Source organism: Phycodurus eques, chromosome 4 (assembly GCF_024500275.1).
Source record: "Phycodurus eques isolate BA_2022a chromosome 4, UOR_Pequ_1.1, whole genome shotgun sequence".
Lineage (NCBI taxonomy): Eukaryota > Metazoa > Chordata > Actinopteri > Syngnathiformes > Syngnathidae > Phycodurus > Phycodurus eques.
The window spans coordinates 14,071,788-14,090,049 of record NC_084528.1 but is presented as its reverse complement, the minus strand read 5'-3'; the positions used below and the strand labels follow the sequence as shown (position 1 = coordinate 14,090,049).

The 18,262-nt window shown below is 40.9% G+C and overlaps 1 protein-coding gene across 1 annotated transcript in view; it reads left to right on the top strand.

Annotated features, from left to right (window-relative positions):
• Nucleotides 1-751: 751 nt before the first annotated feature.
• Nucleotides 752-18,262, top strand: part of grik3 (glutamate ionotropic receptor kainate type subunit 3) — a 145,240-nt gene continuing 127,729 nt past the window's right edge. The window contains 1 exon segment of the mRNA XM_061674081.1: nucleotides 752-1,184. Within this exon segment, the coding sequence (XP_061530065.1) occupies nucleotides 1,073-1,184 (112 nt within the window). The 5' untranslated portion in view covers nucleotides 752-1,072.

Sequence of the window (18,262 nt, the reverse complement as noted above, 5' to 3'; positions counted from 1 at the left end):
GAATAATGAAAATCCGCGGATAATTAAATCCCATTGCAATTGCATTAAAAAAATAAAAATAAATTAACCAACAAGAAAATTCTTTAGCAAGCAGGCGTTTTCGGGGTTGGGTCCTCCCTCCTAAATATATAAAAAAATAAATTAAAAACAAACACACAAAAAATGAAAATATATTTAAAAAACAAGAAAAAAACGTTAGGTTGGTAAATCCACGGGTACCGAAACGTGGGTATACAGGGTTTTACTGTATTAGAAAAACAACACCATCTGGTGGGGCAATGATCAACCTGCCCCTCAGTGCAGGGAAGGCTCAGTAGCGTACATGATTGGAGATGATTTTAAATATGATGTTTCTTTATTTATTTTTGTTGAAAGAAACAACACAAGGTGCACCATCTGTCACTCCCCACTTCACGCAACCACTGCTGAGCGGACTTGTCGCGCTCGCTCTCTCTCTCTCTCTCTCGTCCTTTGCGCGCGCATTAATCACGAGCGCGTGCACGTTGGCCGGACCACCTGCAGCCTCACGCCCGCGCATCCGTGCGCGCGCAAACCGACCCGAAGAGGAGGCGCTTTTTTTTCTTTTTTTTTTTTTTTTGTATCTGTCCTCGTCCACCTGCGTGTCGCGGAACACCACTTTAGACCTTGACGAGCGCTGCACCTGGCTGGATCACTTTCGCTCGTCCGTGTACGGTGCTTCTGTGTGTGCGTGCGCGTGCGCGTGCGGTTAAGTTCCACAGGGGGCGCAAAGCAAGCGGTTCACAATTGGCTCCGAAGTGGACGCAGACGCCGTGCACCAGTCGGTGGAGTGAGGCTTTTATTTCGTCCCTCTCCCTGATTTGAATTCAATCGAAGCTGGTTTGACACGAGAAAGAAAAGAAAAAAAACATATCAGGATGCTGCAACAGCGAGTATGAGAGGAGACTTTTATCGCGATGCCACTTGGGTCCTGATGCGCAATTCCTAAGTGCTCTTTTTGGGGGGTGGATTTTGTTTTTCTCCCCGCACTTAAAAAAAGAAAAAGAAAAACAAGAAAGAAAAAGGAAAAAGTGGATCGGGTGACTTTACAAGCATGCGGCACACTTGGCGGTTTGGGACTACTTTGGAATACTGGACGTGGCTGCAGGTTGCGTGTCTCATGTGGATTCAATACTCGAGCGGGATGCCTCACGTCATCCGAATCGGTGAGTTGGGCTTTTTATTTAAGCTCCAGCGCGGGTCTGTACCAGTGTTTCCCAACCTTTACTCAGCCAAGCCATATATATTTTACATTAGAAAAAAATAACTTCATACAATGGTTAATTGAGTACCTTCTGCCATCTAATAGAAGAGCATATCATTATTGTGCCTGTCACTGTACGTCGCTGGCATAGACAGATGAATGGTGCGCAATCACCGGTCATATGAAGCAACAGGATGTGCAATGTGACCTCCAAAATGAAGTTTCCCCCATCACAAGAGTTCCGATGGTGGAATTAAATCCGACCAAATCAAGTGCTCATCTGCCCACCTCCCAACATCCAAACGAGTCAGCTTTGCGCGCCCCTGCAATCACTCACCGACGCACACAATGTGACCATTACTGTGACAGCAGCGATCAATACGTGTTGTTTTCTGGGTCCCTCCGGTGCAAAATCGACGTTGACGTTTTTTTTTTTTCTTTCTCGTTTTTGGGCCGTGAAGCATTCTTTTGGACAAATGACAAACGGCTCTGCGTTTACACACTGAGTGGAAGCATCGCAATGCTTATTTTGTCCGTAATCCTGTCCCAGAGGGCATTCAGTTTTATTGTGCAAGCAGATACTGCATATAAGCAGTGAGATGCATGCGTGCATTGGTAAATGAGAAAAGGGGTTAAAGATTTTATTGATCTCGCTATCTCTCTATCTATCTTTGTTTATTTATTTTTAAATATCAAGAAAACATTCTGGATGCGTGATTCGCCCCTTTAAAAACACTACAAAAAGCACAATTATACATTTAGTCATAAATATACAATTGTGAATTACTGTGTGCGCAAAAATGATGTCAGTCACACAGATGCAGTAATACTGATCCTACTTTGATTGGGTTTTGCACATCATTTCAATTAAAAGTTGAGTTTGAACTGTAAATATGTCATGGTAATTGCCATATACAACAACAACAACAAAAAAAAGCATACTACACGATGAGCATCATGTCGCCGTCAAGCAGCGACGATAATTAACTGCAAATCTCTGCAGAGAGCCTCGACTTCTCTGACATTGCCTTCGAGCTCAAATTCTTTTTTTTTGTCTGGGGGGGGGGGGGGGGGGAGACTTAACAGACGAGTTGTTTTTTAGGAAAAAAAGAAAAAGAACAATGTCAAGGTGCTGAGACAAATGTCCCTTGAAGTGCCACAGTCACACGATTGCTTTTTATAGACTGCCATCATTGCATCAGTGGAGTCGGAGAGACTGTGTTTGTGTGTGCGTGCGCATGTGTGTGTGTGTACTAGAGAAGCGAGAAGGTTGTGGAATGTGCTCAATGTCAAATTTGGGCTTAAAAAACAAAACACCAAAAAAAAACTGTCCAAAACAGAACAAAATGGATTTATCGTGCCATATTTTGAGATACTACAGTTTGCAGTTAATGGAACACTTGGCGTCCTGGTATATTCATGATAAAATACACTAGCAAGGATCCAGCCAAAATATTAGGTACAGAGAAATTACCCCCCCCCCCCCCCCCCAAAAATACCAGATAGCGATTATTAGCTATTTTTGCAGTTGAAGTAGTTTAGAACTGCACTGCAGCACACTGGAATTTTTTTGATGTCTCTAAATGTGCCTTGTGATTGACTGGCGACCAGTCCGGGGTCAGTTGGGATTGGCTCTAGTTCCCCATGACCCTGACTTGTGGTATCAAAAATTGAATTGAATTTATTCCAATAGTTTGATTACCTCACATGAAAGCACCACAATATTAGGAACTGTAATTAATGTCAGTCACAATATACTGTTAAATAAATGGCCAGGCGTGATACAGTTCCCTTATGTTACTAAAAAACAGCAGAGGGCGCTTGTTTTATCCAGTCAAGGTTGCTGCCATGGTGGTGCCCATCCGTACCTCCACCCCCACACCCAAGTGCCATCTGGGTAATGGTGGGCATCCAAGGTGGAGTTGTCGCCTTTGATTCGGCCGCTTTTTACAGTACATTGATTGAAGTCGAGACCAGATGGCGGCTTGCTCTCCTATTGCCGATTCTATTTGCCGGAGAGCAATAGTAATAGCAATAGTATGCAATTAAAAAAGGGCACTCTAACTGTGTTTTTCCTCTTTGCATGCTGAGCTTTTTATTTTGTATTTTTATTTTCGTTCGTTCCTCAACAGTCACTCGTACAAGGGGAAAATGGCCCAAAATATGAGGCCTATTAAAGTAGTGGGCGAATCATTTCCATTAATTTTCACCTTGTTCGCTGAGCAGCGCTAATGACACATCACGGCGGACTTTTATCTCTATTGATGAAAGCTGTTCATCACTTTGTTGTCTCGTCGGCCCGTCGCGCAGGCCCGGGATTTATTGAAGGATCAATTTACTTTATCAGCGTTGTACTGTAAAGCACTTCATCAGTGTCGCTTGTTCAACATGAAGTTCACTTCATTTCCTCTTTCGGGAACACTTGGCCGGTGAGTATTCTTCATCTGTTTTGTTACAGACACCACGCGTCGCTTTGTTAGCAGGCATCATTATGGCACAACTCAGGCTGGGTTTACACTGCAGGTCTACATGCTCTATTCCGTTTTAACGCCTACAAATTTGTATTCACATAAAGTTTCAAGTTACAGTGGTACTTTGACTTATGCGTTTTTAGAATACTAACATTTTTGATATCGCTTTGTGTTGTCAGCAAAAAATTGACTTATGAGTGAGGTTTGAGATAAAGCGAACAATATCAATTCTGCCCTCCCTGAGCGTGTCATGCGCACTTTGCAGATAGCGAACAAAATAATAATAATAAAAAAAGAGACCTAACGTGCTTGCTTCAAGCTGTTTATTGCCACTCCCAGTTGAAGTTTACTGTCAAATTAAACACAAAACAAAGAATTACACGTGTATTTAAACAGACCACATGACTTTTTCGAACAAACGTCTGCTAGCTTGATGCTAACACAACGCGAAACACTATGGACAGGCTAACAGAACATAGCATTGATATCGCTGTAATTAGAAAACTTGACATCATTTTAAAAGGGTTAATGGCATTTTCAATCCTATTAATAGGAGATGTTGATTTGAGATACAAGTGATTTGAGTTCTACGCGGGGTCACGGAAAGATTTAAACTTGTATGTCAAGGTACCACTGTGTATCCAATACCACTGTGTTTACATTTATTGAACACCTACAACAAGACGACGTAAAGGACGACACAAATGCCAACATTGGGTATCGATGACAATGCAGAAGAATAATAACCCATAATTGCTTTTGTGCACAGCTCCTCCTTGTAGCTCCTCTCACAAGCACAATGAATACATATTTAACACATACCGTCATACTAGAAGAAAGACAACAATGGCTGTAGGTTTTCTGACCAATGATTCAGCCACTTCTTCCCGTTCCAACAAAAGGCTGTAATGATTTCTAGACAGACTACCATGATAGCAGATAGTAACAATTTGAACGGTTCTGAATTATTACACTGCGATTGGCTGGCAACCAGTTCAGGGTGTACCCCGCCTCCTGCCCGATGATAGCTGGGATAAGGCTCCAGCACGCCCGCGACCCTAGTGAGGAGAAGCGGCTCAGAAAATGGATGGATGGATGTATGAATTATTACACTGGGTTACAAAAATGTTTTCATTTTTTTTAACTTATTTAGGACAATTTTGCATCGCTGAATCCGAAAATGACATCCATTTCTCTTGCTCAGATCACGTATATATACTCGCCTGTGTGGCGTTTGCATGTTCTCCCGTGGGTTTTCTCCGGGTACTCCAGTTTCGTCCCACATCCCCAAAACATGCGCGGTAGGTTAATTGAAGACTCTAAATTGCACGTAGGAGTGAATGTGAGTGCGGATGGTTGTTTGTTTCTATGTGCCCTGCGATTGGCTGGGGACCAGTTTAGGGTGTACCTCGCCTCCCGCCCAAAGGTAGCTGGGATAGGCTCCAGCATGCCTGCGACCCTAGTGAGGATAAGCGAACAAAAAATGGATGTGTATATATATATATGATATATATATATATATATATATATATATATATATATATCATATATATATATATACACACACGTGTATAAATAATCTCCACAACCGTCCAACAGTTAGTGTATTTCATTTCTTACAAGGAAGGACTCACAACCCCGAGGTTGAGAACCCCTGATATAATACAAAAATACCTGTACATGCAAAGAAAACAAAAAAACAAAAATATGTAGCCATAGTTCAAAATGTTGACCTCAAAGCAATGAGATATTTGGATTAAGCACATCAAAATGGTCCTAAATCAAGTAAAAAAAAATGTTTAAATAAATTTGCTGTTGACCAGTGTTATGCTATAAAAACACTTATGGCATTTTTTTGCTTGAAGTTGCTTTTGCACTCCGCTGTTTGTTTTTTCCATGCTGCACTCTTATTCATGTTCACATGATGTCATTCATTTAAAATGAGCAAACAAATGTTTACTTCCAAAACCAAAACTGTTAAATGCCATTTGTTTATCTACATGTGTGGGGTCTGTAACAGATAAATAATCTTTTATGATTTGAAAAATCTTTATGTGGATACCAGGCCCAATATGTTTCACGTGGACAAACAGGAGATGTGTATACATGTACTGTTACACTCCTTGTAATTACATTAATTTCACAATGAAATCACTTCTCTGTATTACACTACAGTTCAAGGCTAACACACTCCTCTCATCCACTCAAACATATATGGGAGGGCCGTATAGCCACCCTGCCATCTTTTTAGGAACGTGCTGAAAGTCATAACTTCTCGTCAACGTCGCTCCCTAAAACAAACGAGCAGTCTCGCTGGGGCACTTGCATGCAATCCAATCCCATTTTCTGTCTGTTCCTTAGCCTGAGAAACGACAGATTTACTTTGAAGATGTTGGATTTGCATCTTCTGTAATCACCTGTTCTCCAGGGCAAAATAAGATGCTACAAACAAGTTTTGTCTACCTGATGAAGCACAGAGGCTTTCCTTTTCTTAAATAAATCTAAACCACGATGCCCAAGTTTCTGATCATTTAATCAAACGAGGCTTAAGTAAAAGCGCAGGTACTTAGCGGCTCGCTCACTCAGACATAATGATGATTAACCAATAAGCCGAGCCACTGGGGGCTAATCAAGAGGATCTAACCCACCACTAAAATAATCCCAGGACACAGCGGGGCCCTATCCGGGCCCCGGCTAACGTAGCCTAGCCACTAGGTTGAGCACCAGATGGTGTTTTCATATCATAGCGCAAAGTGGCAGGCCAAACGGCTGCTGCGAGCATATGCCTCGTGAAATGCACACCATGCTGATTGCTAACGGTACTACTTTTACTCTTTTTTTCATCGTATGAGTTGTTAGACTGAGGTGGTATATTGCCATTCAGAAGAGGAAAAAAGTGAAATGTTTCTAATTATGAAACAGTTAAATCCTCCCTATAAATAGATTTGCATTAGGGCATTTAAATAAGTGGTAAAAGGACAAGAGGCTCATACTCCAAGGTGAAATGGCCGTAAAGTGGCACTATTCCAAATTGTAAAGTCGTACAACAATTTTACACCAGGTCTTAGCCTAGCTTAAGCCTGGTACACACATAAGAGTTTTTTCAATCTTAAAGGATTGTTTATCTGTTACAGACCCCACACAAAGAAAACACAAAACCTAACATAAAAAAACAAGAGGTTATATAAGCACTCTCGGGCTTCCCACAGCTCCACGAGCTGGTCCTCCATTTCTGAGGTCCACCGGACTTTTTGTTTCGGGTGTGTGAACCGTGTTACTTTACTGGTATTAGGGGTGCGATACGATTTAAAGACGGTACATTTTAACGTGGAATGATTCCATTCAGTTTGATTTAGTGGGATTATGATTCAATTCAATATAGTACGGCTCAGTTCGAGAGGGTATGTTGCAATGAGTGCTTTGTTGAAAGTACACAATCATTTTACAATAAGAATGAACTTGTCAGTACTGTAAATGTGGCATTTCCTTCAAAGAGATTTATCAAAGACTAGAGAAGAAGTGCATTTGTAACTTTTGTCATTTTTATTATTTTTTTTATTTGAATAAAATGTAATTAATTTGGGAAAAGATACGAAGGAAGGTAAATGCCTGCGTTCACATCCGGGTTAGTCGATTTATGTTTTTACCGTTAAAGTCAAACTAATTTCGTCTCGTAGAGGGCACCACGTCACTTTTTATATTTGTAAAATTTAGGGAAAGTGACGAGAAACCTTTTTATCAGTCTCGTAATCTAAAGGTTGCTACATTCTATGAAATACGAGTTCTAGATTACAGAGGTTTACTTAAATTCAAAACACACACAAAACACAACCAAGAGTGGAATTTTATAGAATATTTAATGACATCTACAAGTGATCTAGAGAGAAGCACACAAAGGGGTCTAACTATCCATTCATTATCTGAGCCGCTTCTCCTCAGTAGGGTCGCGGGCGTGCTGGAGCCTATCGCAGCTATCATCGAGCAGGAGGCGGGGTACACCCTGAACTGGTTGCCAGCCAATCGCAGGGCACATACAAACAAACAACCATGCGTACTCACATTCACACCTATGGGCAATTTAGAGTCCTCAATCAATCTACCATGGCGGGGCCGGGGATTGAACCCCAGTCCTCAGAACTGTGAGGCAGACGCTCTAACCAGTCGTCCACCGTGCCACGGGTCTAACTAAAGAAAGAAAATAACATTAATAATGGTAAAAAGAAGAAAAATAGGCACGTAAAAAGGGAAATAGGACATTGTGTGCTGCTGGGCTAAAAATGTGAATGAGTGTTTAATGCGTTGAGTGAGGACGAGAGAGAGAGAGAGGACAAAGTTGAGATTTTGTGTGAAGCTAGTAATTTTTAATACATATTCTATACATAGCTGTCATATTGTACGAAAAGCAATGACAGCCGCATTTTTACAACAGCATTTTGAGATTCACGGCCCATCAATGTTGGCTATTTTCCCTGAAAACGTTTCGAGATTTTAATGCAATAAATCACATTTCACCCAATATAAGCACGTGAAAAACTTTGAACCCAGAACTTCTCAACTGTGAGGCAGACATGCTAACCACTTGCTCACTGTGCTGCCTATGAGCTTTATATTTCAAATACTTATGTACAGTACGTGTTTAAGTTTTCTTCAGGTAAATAACTTTCCTGCTTCTCTTATCCCCACTTCCCTGCTACCAGTTGACTTATATTGTCTTCTCTCATAAATATAGACATCTTTTAAATACTGCTGCTTTGCACTTGCCCTGTTAACACCCAAATGTCCCTACTGTCGTCTCAATAGAGTCTTTCTGTTTGATTGCTTTTCATTAAATTGATTTTCGGGGTGTACAGTTGATATCAAGTCGTGGAGCCCCGTCTGCGAGACAGATAATTCATCCCGTGAGGGAAATGAGATTGTCACAGCAACAATATTCACCATTACAACAACAACAAAAATAGGAGCAACCAACAAAGTAAAACGAGAAACGAAACAATACAAAAACAGCATTTGTGGGACACCCAATGAATATTATGTGCCCTTGTATGCCAGCCTTCTGACTGGAATGCGCAACTTGGCTGCAACAGATGACATTTTAATGGTGAAACATCAATAAACCCCTTCAGTAGTGTGAAAATTATATTCACACATAGCAACTCACAATTTGTGTTCTATTTACTAATAGTGGAACACACTTTTGTCAACATTTTTATCGCCGTGATCGTAATGCAAAGTAATCCCATACAGCAGACCTATAACGCACCTGGCGTCTTCCAGCGTCTGATCTTTCGTCATGCCCGCAAACGTCTCCGCAAGTTTTTTGTTTTTCTTTTTTTCATTAATCTCCACAACGCAACTTCACTTCTTCTGGATTCTACAATTGGCCTGATATTTTTGGTGCTACTTTCTGCTCTAAAGTGCATGAAACAGAGAGTCTCTTGAGTTTTGTGTGCTATGAACTGAAATGAAAGGTTTGGACAATTATCATAAACCATCCCACCCCTAGTTACGTTACTTTGCTGTACTAAAACATTCACAATCACATCATTTTAATTTTGAATCGTCCCAAGCTAGTCTATGAAACTTAATGTTTGACCAGCTAGCTAAACTGTTAAATTAGCTTACCTGCATTTGTGAGTTTTGTAGTGACGGATGAAGTTCCACGTCATTGTCGTCGTGTCTTTAATGCGCGAGTTGCAAGCCATGCAGGTTGCCATCCTCTTTTTGCAGACTTTATCGACAAGATAATCCTTGAATCCAAAATGTATTATCTTTGGAGCTCCTTCCATCGTTGTTCATGCAGGTGGTTACGTCACACTGGCAAGTGTAAAATAATGCAGTGTGTTGCCAGGTTGGGAAAGATTGACCCCCCCCAAACATGTATTTCTTTCCCAAAAACAAATAAATACAATAAAGGCAAAGCCCTCTGATGTCACAAAACGGCCACAAAATCAGCAAAATTTAGGTGAAAAAGAGTTTTAAGCCATATCGTAACAATTCAGTACTATATTGGTCTCACTCTTTGCACGTTTTCCGCCTTTATCTCCAAACATACTTAATGTACTAATGTACATACTTAATTTAGAAGGAAAAAAAACATGAAAATGAGCTTGGTTGCTCATTAATTTCAATGTCCATGCGCTCATTGCCTTTGATGGTAACGTTGACTTCCCAACATGGCCACCATGTAGCCACGTCGGTTAGCTACAGCGTGCTGGCCTATCTAGTCGAGTTGATATCTATGGTAATAGCGTACAATGTATGCATGTGAGGTGTATGTATTATTTTTGTTCTCTTGGGGACGCCTTCCTTACGTTCTACACTCCAGGCTCTGTGACTTTAAAATTGTACCTGCCTTTAAAAGGCGGAGCTGGCATGTTCAGTGACATGGAAGTGAGTGAATGAGGACGTACAGATGGCCGGCTGTTTCCTGGCTTCAGCGTTAGCCTCTGTGAGGTCGTCGGCAGGTTGGTGAAAGGCGTGCTTGCGTTTACTGTATTTTGTTACCATTTGTTTAATAAAGCAATTGAAAGAGCACCATTTTCCATAGTCCCTCCATCCAAACCACCTGAGGAGGGATTCAAATTCATTCTAACTAGTGGTAGTGTACTATATTCAGTTAACGAATGTTGTTGACTTTACTGTAGACGTGCAGTTGTGTAATTTAAGATAGTTGTACTTTGGAATCGACGCATTGCTCTTTGGTTTCTTTTATCAAGTATGAAATGATCCCAAAACTTTGGACATTCTCTGTCTTTAAAGCACTCTTTCTTCCTGGCTTGCACTTTTTTTTTTTGCTCTGCAGTAACAGTTCGTGCGGAAAAATAATTGCACAAAATCCTGCAAATAATCTGCGATGCTCTGAACCCGCAAAAAGCGAACTGTGATATAGCGAGGGACTGTAGATAATTGTGAGTATTTTACAGTATAATGTCTGCATGGAATATGATTGTAAGAGCAATGATTTCCACTTTCCAAACTCTACGTTTTCAAACAGCTCAGCAACTCGTATTTAGCCTATTAATTAGCTCCAACCATTTGATCCCAATTTGAAAACCCGCCAAGTCGCACAGCAACTCGCGCTGCCTGCGCCTCCGCCGCCGTTTTTTTTGTGCGTTGCCTCCGAGCCCAGAGAAAACCCGGCTTCACTTCCACGCGCCCTTCAAACACTTGGAAATTCACCGGAGCAGCAGCCGCAGCTTCAGCTCCCATTTATTTCCCCCTCCCCGCCCCCGCTTTAGCGCCGTCCTCATCTATTCCCAAATGTTGCGCGTAACCTCTGATGGCTCCGTGCAAGAGAGTCGCAATTTGATAGTTGGAGGTGTCGCCTCCTAAATCCTATTTAACTCGGGGCTGAGGACAAAAGAACAAAGGCTGCCTCTGTTTCCATTCCGCCTTTTTAATCAAGCCCTCATTGTTGTAGGTGCGGTGCAAACGTCAGGTTGTGTGAATCCCTTAAAATTGCATGTCTGCAGGGAGCCGCGTGTGTATGTTTGGGAGGGGTGTGTGCGTGCATGACAAGGGGGGTGCATAAGAGGAGCTGGCATTGAATCCCCGGAGGGTCGGGCCAGAGCGGGAGTTACTAATGAACTGTGAGAGAGTCTGCTCAAGAAGACTCGCCCCCCCCCCCCCCCCCCCCCCCCCCATAGAGAGACAAAGAGGAGGAGTGGAAAAGACAACCTCTTCAGCACCCTCTCCCAAATAAAAAACACTGAAACCACAAACATCTCACAGGGCAACCGGGATCCTTTGCTCCGTGTTCACCCTCACACTTTAAAAAAAAAAATGTATTTTTTTTTTTTTTTTTTTTTTATTATCCCGGTTGCACAACAAACGCACCCTTGAGTGCAGGAAGTGCCCTGGGTGACTCATCTGATGGATAGCCGGGAGGTGAGAAGTCAATGTCAATTTCGAGCCAGAAGCTTCCACTCACTCCCAATTTGTGCTCTGGCCTGGTTTTGCGCAGGTTTTGAAAGGCTGCTGATCGACCAACCAGGTTGGCTCCGTACGTTTAACTGTCACTGACTGCATGTGCGCAACAAGATGGACGCGGAGAAAGATGAGGGATGCCGTGCGAGTTTTCCAGCCAGGATTATGGTTTCAAATTAGGTTTTTGAAGCTTTGATTATGCTTTCAAAATAAGGTTAGGATTTCAAATTGTTGGTAAAGTTGTAGGTTACGATTGGGGATTTAAAAAGGGCTATAGGTTCCAAATTAGGATTTTTAAAACAGAGTTAGGGTTTTAAACAATGGTTACAGTTTCCAATAAGATTTTCAAATTAGTGTTTCAAGCCTGGGTGAAGATTTCAGTTCTCGTTTCAAATTCGACTTCTAACCGGAGTTAGGGTTTCAAATTAGTTTTTCATACATTGGTTAGCGTTTCAAAATGGGTTACGGTTTCAAATTACAGTTCTCAGTAGCGTTTGGTTTCATATGAGGGTTTCAAACTAGGGTTACACTTTCCAGTGAGCTTTTCATGCCTGAGTTTAAGTTTAAAATAAGAGTTAGTGTTGCAAATTAGGGTTTCAAGCCAAGGTTAGGAATTCAGTTTGGGTTTCAAACACAGTTTAGGGTTTCAGATTCAGATTTGAAGATGGATTTAGGGTTTCAAATTATGATTTTTAAGATTTCACTAGAGGTTCAAACTAGGTTACTGTTTCCAACTAAGGTTTCAAAATGGAAGGGTGTACCCACATCTTCAAAAAATCTTGTTTTGAATCCCACAAATTAAGGCATGAATTATCCTAAAAAAATAGCACCATCCTGAAATGAGCACAAAGGTTTCACGGAAAAGTTAATTTTTCAAATCTTCGTTTCAAGCTTGTGTTAGGGATGAGAACGGGGATTTAAGCCTGGGGTTTCAAACAAGGTTTTGGGTTCCAAATGAGGGTTTTGCCTGGGTTGGGGTTTCAAATTAGGATTTGAAGACAGGGTTAGTTTCAAATCAGGATTGGGGTTGTTAAAATTTCAAATTAGGGTTTCAAGAATAGCTCTGGTTTTAATTTAGGGTTGAAAACAAGGAATGAGGTTTAAAATTAGGGTTTCAATATAGGGTTATGGTTATAAAACAGCATTAGGTTTAGGAAATTAGGGTTTCACGCCTGGGTTACAGACTCAGGGCATTAAGGTTTCAAATTATGGTTTCAAGACAGGGTTAGGGTTTCCAATTGTGGTTTCAAGGTACCGATAGGGTTTGAAATTAGGGTGTCAAGGCTGGGTTAAGGTCTCAAGATATAGTTAAGAGTTTAAATTGGGTTTTAAGGACAGGGTTAGGGTTCCAACTTTGCATTAGGGTTTCAAATCTGGGTTGCAGCCATAGTTGGCGTTTCAAATTTGGGTTTCAAGCAAACCTGGGTTAGGGTTTTTAAATTAGGGATTCAAACATGGGTTAGGGTTTTCGGGCTACGGTTAAGATTTCAAGGGATTAGGGATTTTAATTCTGAGTTAGGGTTTCAAACAATGATTAGGGATATCAAATTATGATGACAAGGAAGGGTTCAGTTTTTTCAAGATGATGATAGGGTTTCATTTCAAGATGGGGTTTTATAATTCGGGTTTGAAGCCTAGGTTACAAAGTAGAATTTAAGGACAGGATTAGGGTTCCAACACAGGGTTAGACTTTCAAGTTAGGGCTTCAAATTGAGGTTTCAAATCTGGTAAGGGCTTCAATGGAGGGGCAAGATTTTAAATCATGGTTTCAAGCCACGGTTTGGGCTTCAGATTAGGGTTACAAGCCTGGTTAGGGTTTCAGATCAGGTTTACAAATGACAATTTGCTGACACTTCTACAAAATTTTTCAAATATTCGTCAAAAATGAATGTATTGCAAGTGAAAAGTTGTCCAGGTGCAGCACAAAAAGAAATTCCGCTTTGACTTTTGAGTTGGCCGTTTCTTAAAGCCCCTAATCTCTCTCTGGCTGCCTCTCATAGAATCAACATCAATCCAGAAGCGAGGGCCCGCTAATTGCATTTCATTAAGAGTGCGCCCAAGAATTTTGCATGCGCCGGAAAAGTCTGCAATCAGCGAGTATTATCTCTGCTGATGAAAAGGATCAATTGATGTAATGCCGCCGTAATTGGATGCAAATGTAATGAGACATCTGCGCTATGTTAAGAGCGCCCGTTATGCTTGTCGCTAATGCAAACAATGTACATGTCACTCTGGCGCCTTGCCAATCAACGCTCTTCCAAATGTTACATATCATTCAGTGTAGTAGATGATGAATAAAAGCTCATTTCTAGCACATTGAACTCAAATAATGAGTGTTCATTTCAACATGCTGCAATTTCTTCTCTTTTATACAGTCTTTTTCTCTCCTTATGATACGTTTTTGCTTCAGATATGCTGTTTTTCCGCAACTGGCTTGTTGAATGGTGCAATGCATAAAGATACTGGCATCACTGAGTTAATCCTCCGTTAATGTCCTGCACAGCCTCCCAGTACGCTGACCACGTAAGCCATGGGGCTAATTCCATCAAATCGGCCCATGTGCTTTTTCTCCTATGAAAGGGAAATGTGTTCAGAAACAACAAGCACTGGGTTCCAAAATGTCCTTGCCTTGAAAATATTAAAATATACACTCGTAGCACAACATCAATAATGCCGATTGGTAGTAAATTACAGTCAGAGGAACATTTTAATTAATTTTGTAGTTTTGTCTGAGAAGTATAGTTTTAATATTCATATTTTATTTTAGCACCAAAAAAAATAGGTTTATAAAATGTTTATGAGAATTCTGCACAAAATCACATTTTATAACTTCAGGCATTATTTTTGCTGTATTCTATCATTGAAAGGAGTTGGGGTATATTATAACATAACCTTTTCTTTAAAGGGGACATATTTTACTAAGCCAACTTTTTCTAGTATGTGGGATATAATATTGTTTCTATGGTGTCTCAGTAAGCATGTGAAATATGAATTAAAATCATCCAGGCATTCCTGAGTTCCAGACGTTTTTCTGCCGAGAGGCCTGAAATCAGGTCATTCGAATTTCTCGAGCTTATCTACGTCACTAGTGAAGATCTCCGACTTCCCTTTCCACTTCCGAGCCAGCGCTGTCATCATAACAAACACGGGTGCTCTTAAAAGTGGGTCTTCTACACGGAGGCAACCAATCAGAGGAAAGGGGGCGGTCTTAGCCAGATATGGACAAAGCGGATACAAAACTGGGTCAAACATAGGTAGCTGTCAGAGGGGCCTTTTCTGGACACTCGCATGACAAAACCAATGTATTTTTTTTAAATGAAATTGACATTTTTATACTAAGTCCACGTTAGAGAGTCACTCTATGGTACTATAAATAGCCAAAATATGGGACCTTTAATGCTCTCATAGGAAATCCCACAAAATAAGAACGTTGTGGCCAACACGAATGATCAAGTCCAATGACTTCCTGCAGCTTAGTGTATAAGCAACACACAATTCACAAAAGGGTGCTCCATTCCCTTTTTATTCCATTTGCATCTCTGTCTGTGACTGGCATTGAAAATCACAAGGGAAGACGAGGCATTAAAAGAGAGATGTTTTTGTTCTCCATCAGGGCTCTTAGCTGACCGGGGAGGCGGGGAGGGCAATCAGTGTTTGCTGAGGGCGACCGTCTCAAGCATCGGATACATCAGAGACTTTCCATTGCTTTATATTCTGCGTTGGAGAGGAGATGATGAGATGATGATGCTGGTGTGTGTGCTTTTGCAAGTAGAGCCCATTAGTGGTCTGTGTGGGGGGGGACCAGGCAGTCTCCCTGGAAAAAATAGCATCGGCAGTGGTTCTCAAACTCTTTACACAAAGAACTGTACCACAAAAAATACTTGGCTCTCCACAAGTACCACCATAACATTAAGATAGAGTAGTTTAATAGGCCCAAGTAAATGTAATAGTATTTTAAGTGACTGTAACATTATGCATAGTTTAAACATTAACATTGCACTTAAATATAGGAAAATAAAATACTGTACTTAATGATTCAATTAAGATGTACTGGACAAAAAAACAATATATATGGTACAAATATACGGTGTGTATGTATGTGTGTGTGTGTGTATATATATATATATATATATATATATATTCTTTTACTTTAATTTATATAAATGTTTGAAAACAAACAGTTAAAAAGATAAAATGCAAAAACAAAAAAGTGAAATACAACTAAACTGTACTGAATACTGTACGGTACTGGATTAAGAAATTTTTTTAAGCCACTGTAACATTTGGCATAGTTTAAACATTGAATTAGAGCTACCCACACTTTGAGAATCACTGATGCTTGCTCAGCTATTTGTGGATCCCCGATCCCTAACCAAATTAGCGAAAAAACGAAAGTAATTAAATCCTTTAAAATGGTCATAATTGCCTATTTATGAGTGTAAACATTTTTTTTTCCTTCCCAAGCGCCACATAGAGAAAAATGGAAGGATGCAAGAGCCACTTTGACATTCTTCATCTTTATTTAAAATGCTAAAACCAATATACCAGTGTAGGTAAAGATATGTGAAGCATCCATCCATCAATCCATTTTCTTTACTGCTTATCCTCACGAGGGTCGCGGGCTGCTGGAGCCTATCCCAGTTATCTTCGGGCGGGAGGCGGGGTACACTCTGAACCGGTCGCGAGCCAATCGCAGGGCACATAGAAACAAACAACCATTCGTACTCCTCGCATTCACCCCTACAGGCAATTTAGAGTCTTCAATCGACCTACCACGCATGTTTTGGGGATGTGGGAGGAAATCAGAGTGCCTGGAGAAAACCCACGCAGGCACGGAGAGAACATGGAGACTCCACAGGCGGGGCCGGGATTTGAACCCCGGTCCTCAGAACTGTGAGGCAGATGTGCTAACAAGTCGAGACTGATTATATTTCTCTTTAATCAAAATAAGACTTTGGAAAAAAACTTTTTTATATACAGTATATTATATATATTTAGTTCAAAGAAACAGCCTGGTGATAAATCAAAAAGTCATGGTTTATCCTGATTTTATTTATTTTTTTCCATTAGGACAGATGTGCCCCTGTACTGAGCAACGGCAGAATCACATCTCCACCTTCAGAACAAAAACAGAAGCAATCTGCTAAAATGACCTTGACATGGAGCAGAACATGGAGCAACAATCGTAATTCACGCGAATTTGCTGCGAAATTGTGTAACTGTTTTAGTGTGATTGGTGTAAAACAAAGATGGAAGTGCCTCTTCGTCTCGTCTTCGGCCTTGCCACCCAGTGGGAAAAGTAGTACAATGCAGGCAAATGATATGAGAGGCCGTAAGGGACATTATACAGGATTAGCGCTCACATACACACAAACTACTGAAAGGCTCTCATAAACACTATTCAACCACTCTCATACGTAAGACTGAAAGTCTTGCTCTCATAAACACTACTGAAACGCGCTCATGAGCACTTGTCAAATGTTCTTATAAACACAAGTCAAACACTCATACGCATGGCTGAAATTCTTGCTCTCATAAACTATACTCGACTGCGCTCAATGAACACTTGTCAAATGCTCTGATAAACACTTTTCAAACACTCATATGCAGTACTGAAAGTCTAGCTGTCATAAACAGTAGTCAAACACGCTCACGCGTGCATGTCACTGACGCTCAAGCATGCATGTCAATGACATTCACGTGCACATGTCACTGATGCTCACGCACACATCAATAACATGCACGCGCGCATGTCAATCACGCTCACGCACACGTCGATTATGCTCACACGCGAATAGTATAAATCTTAATTTAGTTACGTAGTTCAATTCAAAAAGTGAAACTCAGAGAGATGCACTGCACATACGCAGTGAAATATTTCATATTTAAAATATATATGTATAATTTTGATTATATCTCATAGCAAATAAAAACCACAAATTCCTCATCTTAAAATATAATGTGAAAAGAAATAATTAATTAATTCAAGAAATAAAGATTTTTAACAAAGATTAGGCAGGAATTTGCCCTCTGAAAAGCACTTTAGTGTTTAATCAATCTGTGAGTACTGAAAAATATGGACTTTTCGACCATATAATTTATTGAGATGTACCTATATTAAAAGAATAATCATTAACTATTTGACACTCAGTGTATCTAGTCTGTAGTGCATCTCTATTACACGAGGTTCACTTTTTGAATTGAACTTCCTAACAATATTATGCTTTTGACACTGATCTAATTCATAGAGATGTACCTGTCTTTAATTATTTCTTTGATTAGGACATCCATCCATTTTCCGAGCCACGTCTCCTCACTAGGGTCGCGGGCGTGCTGGAGCCTATCCCAGCTATCATCGGGCAGGAGGGAGGGTACACTCTGAACTGGTTGCCAGCCAATAGTAGGGCACATACAAACAAACAACCATTCACACTCACATTCACACCTACAGGCAATTTAGAGTCTCCAATTCATGCATGTTTTTGGGATGTGGGAGGAAACCGGAGTGCCCGGAGAAAACCCACGCAGGCACGGGGAGAACATGCAAACTCCACACAGGCGGGGGCGGGGATTGAACCCCGGTCCTCAGAACTGTGAGGCTGACGCTCTAACCAGTCGCCTACCGTGCCGCTTGATTAGGACA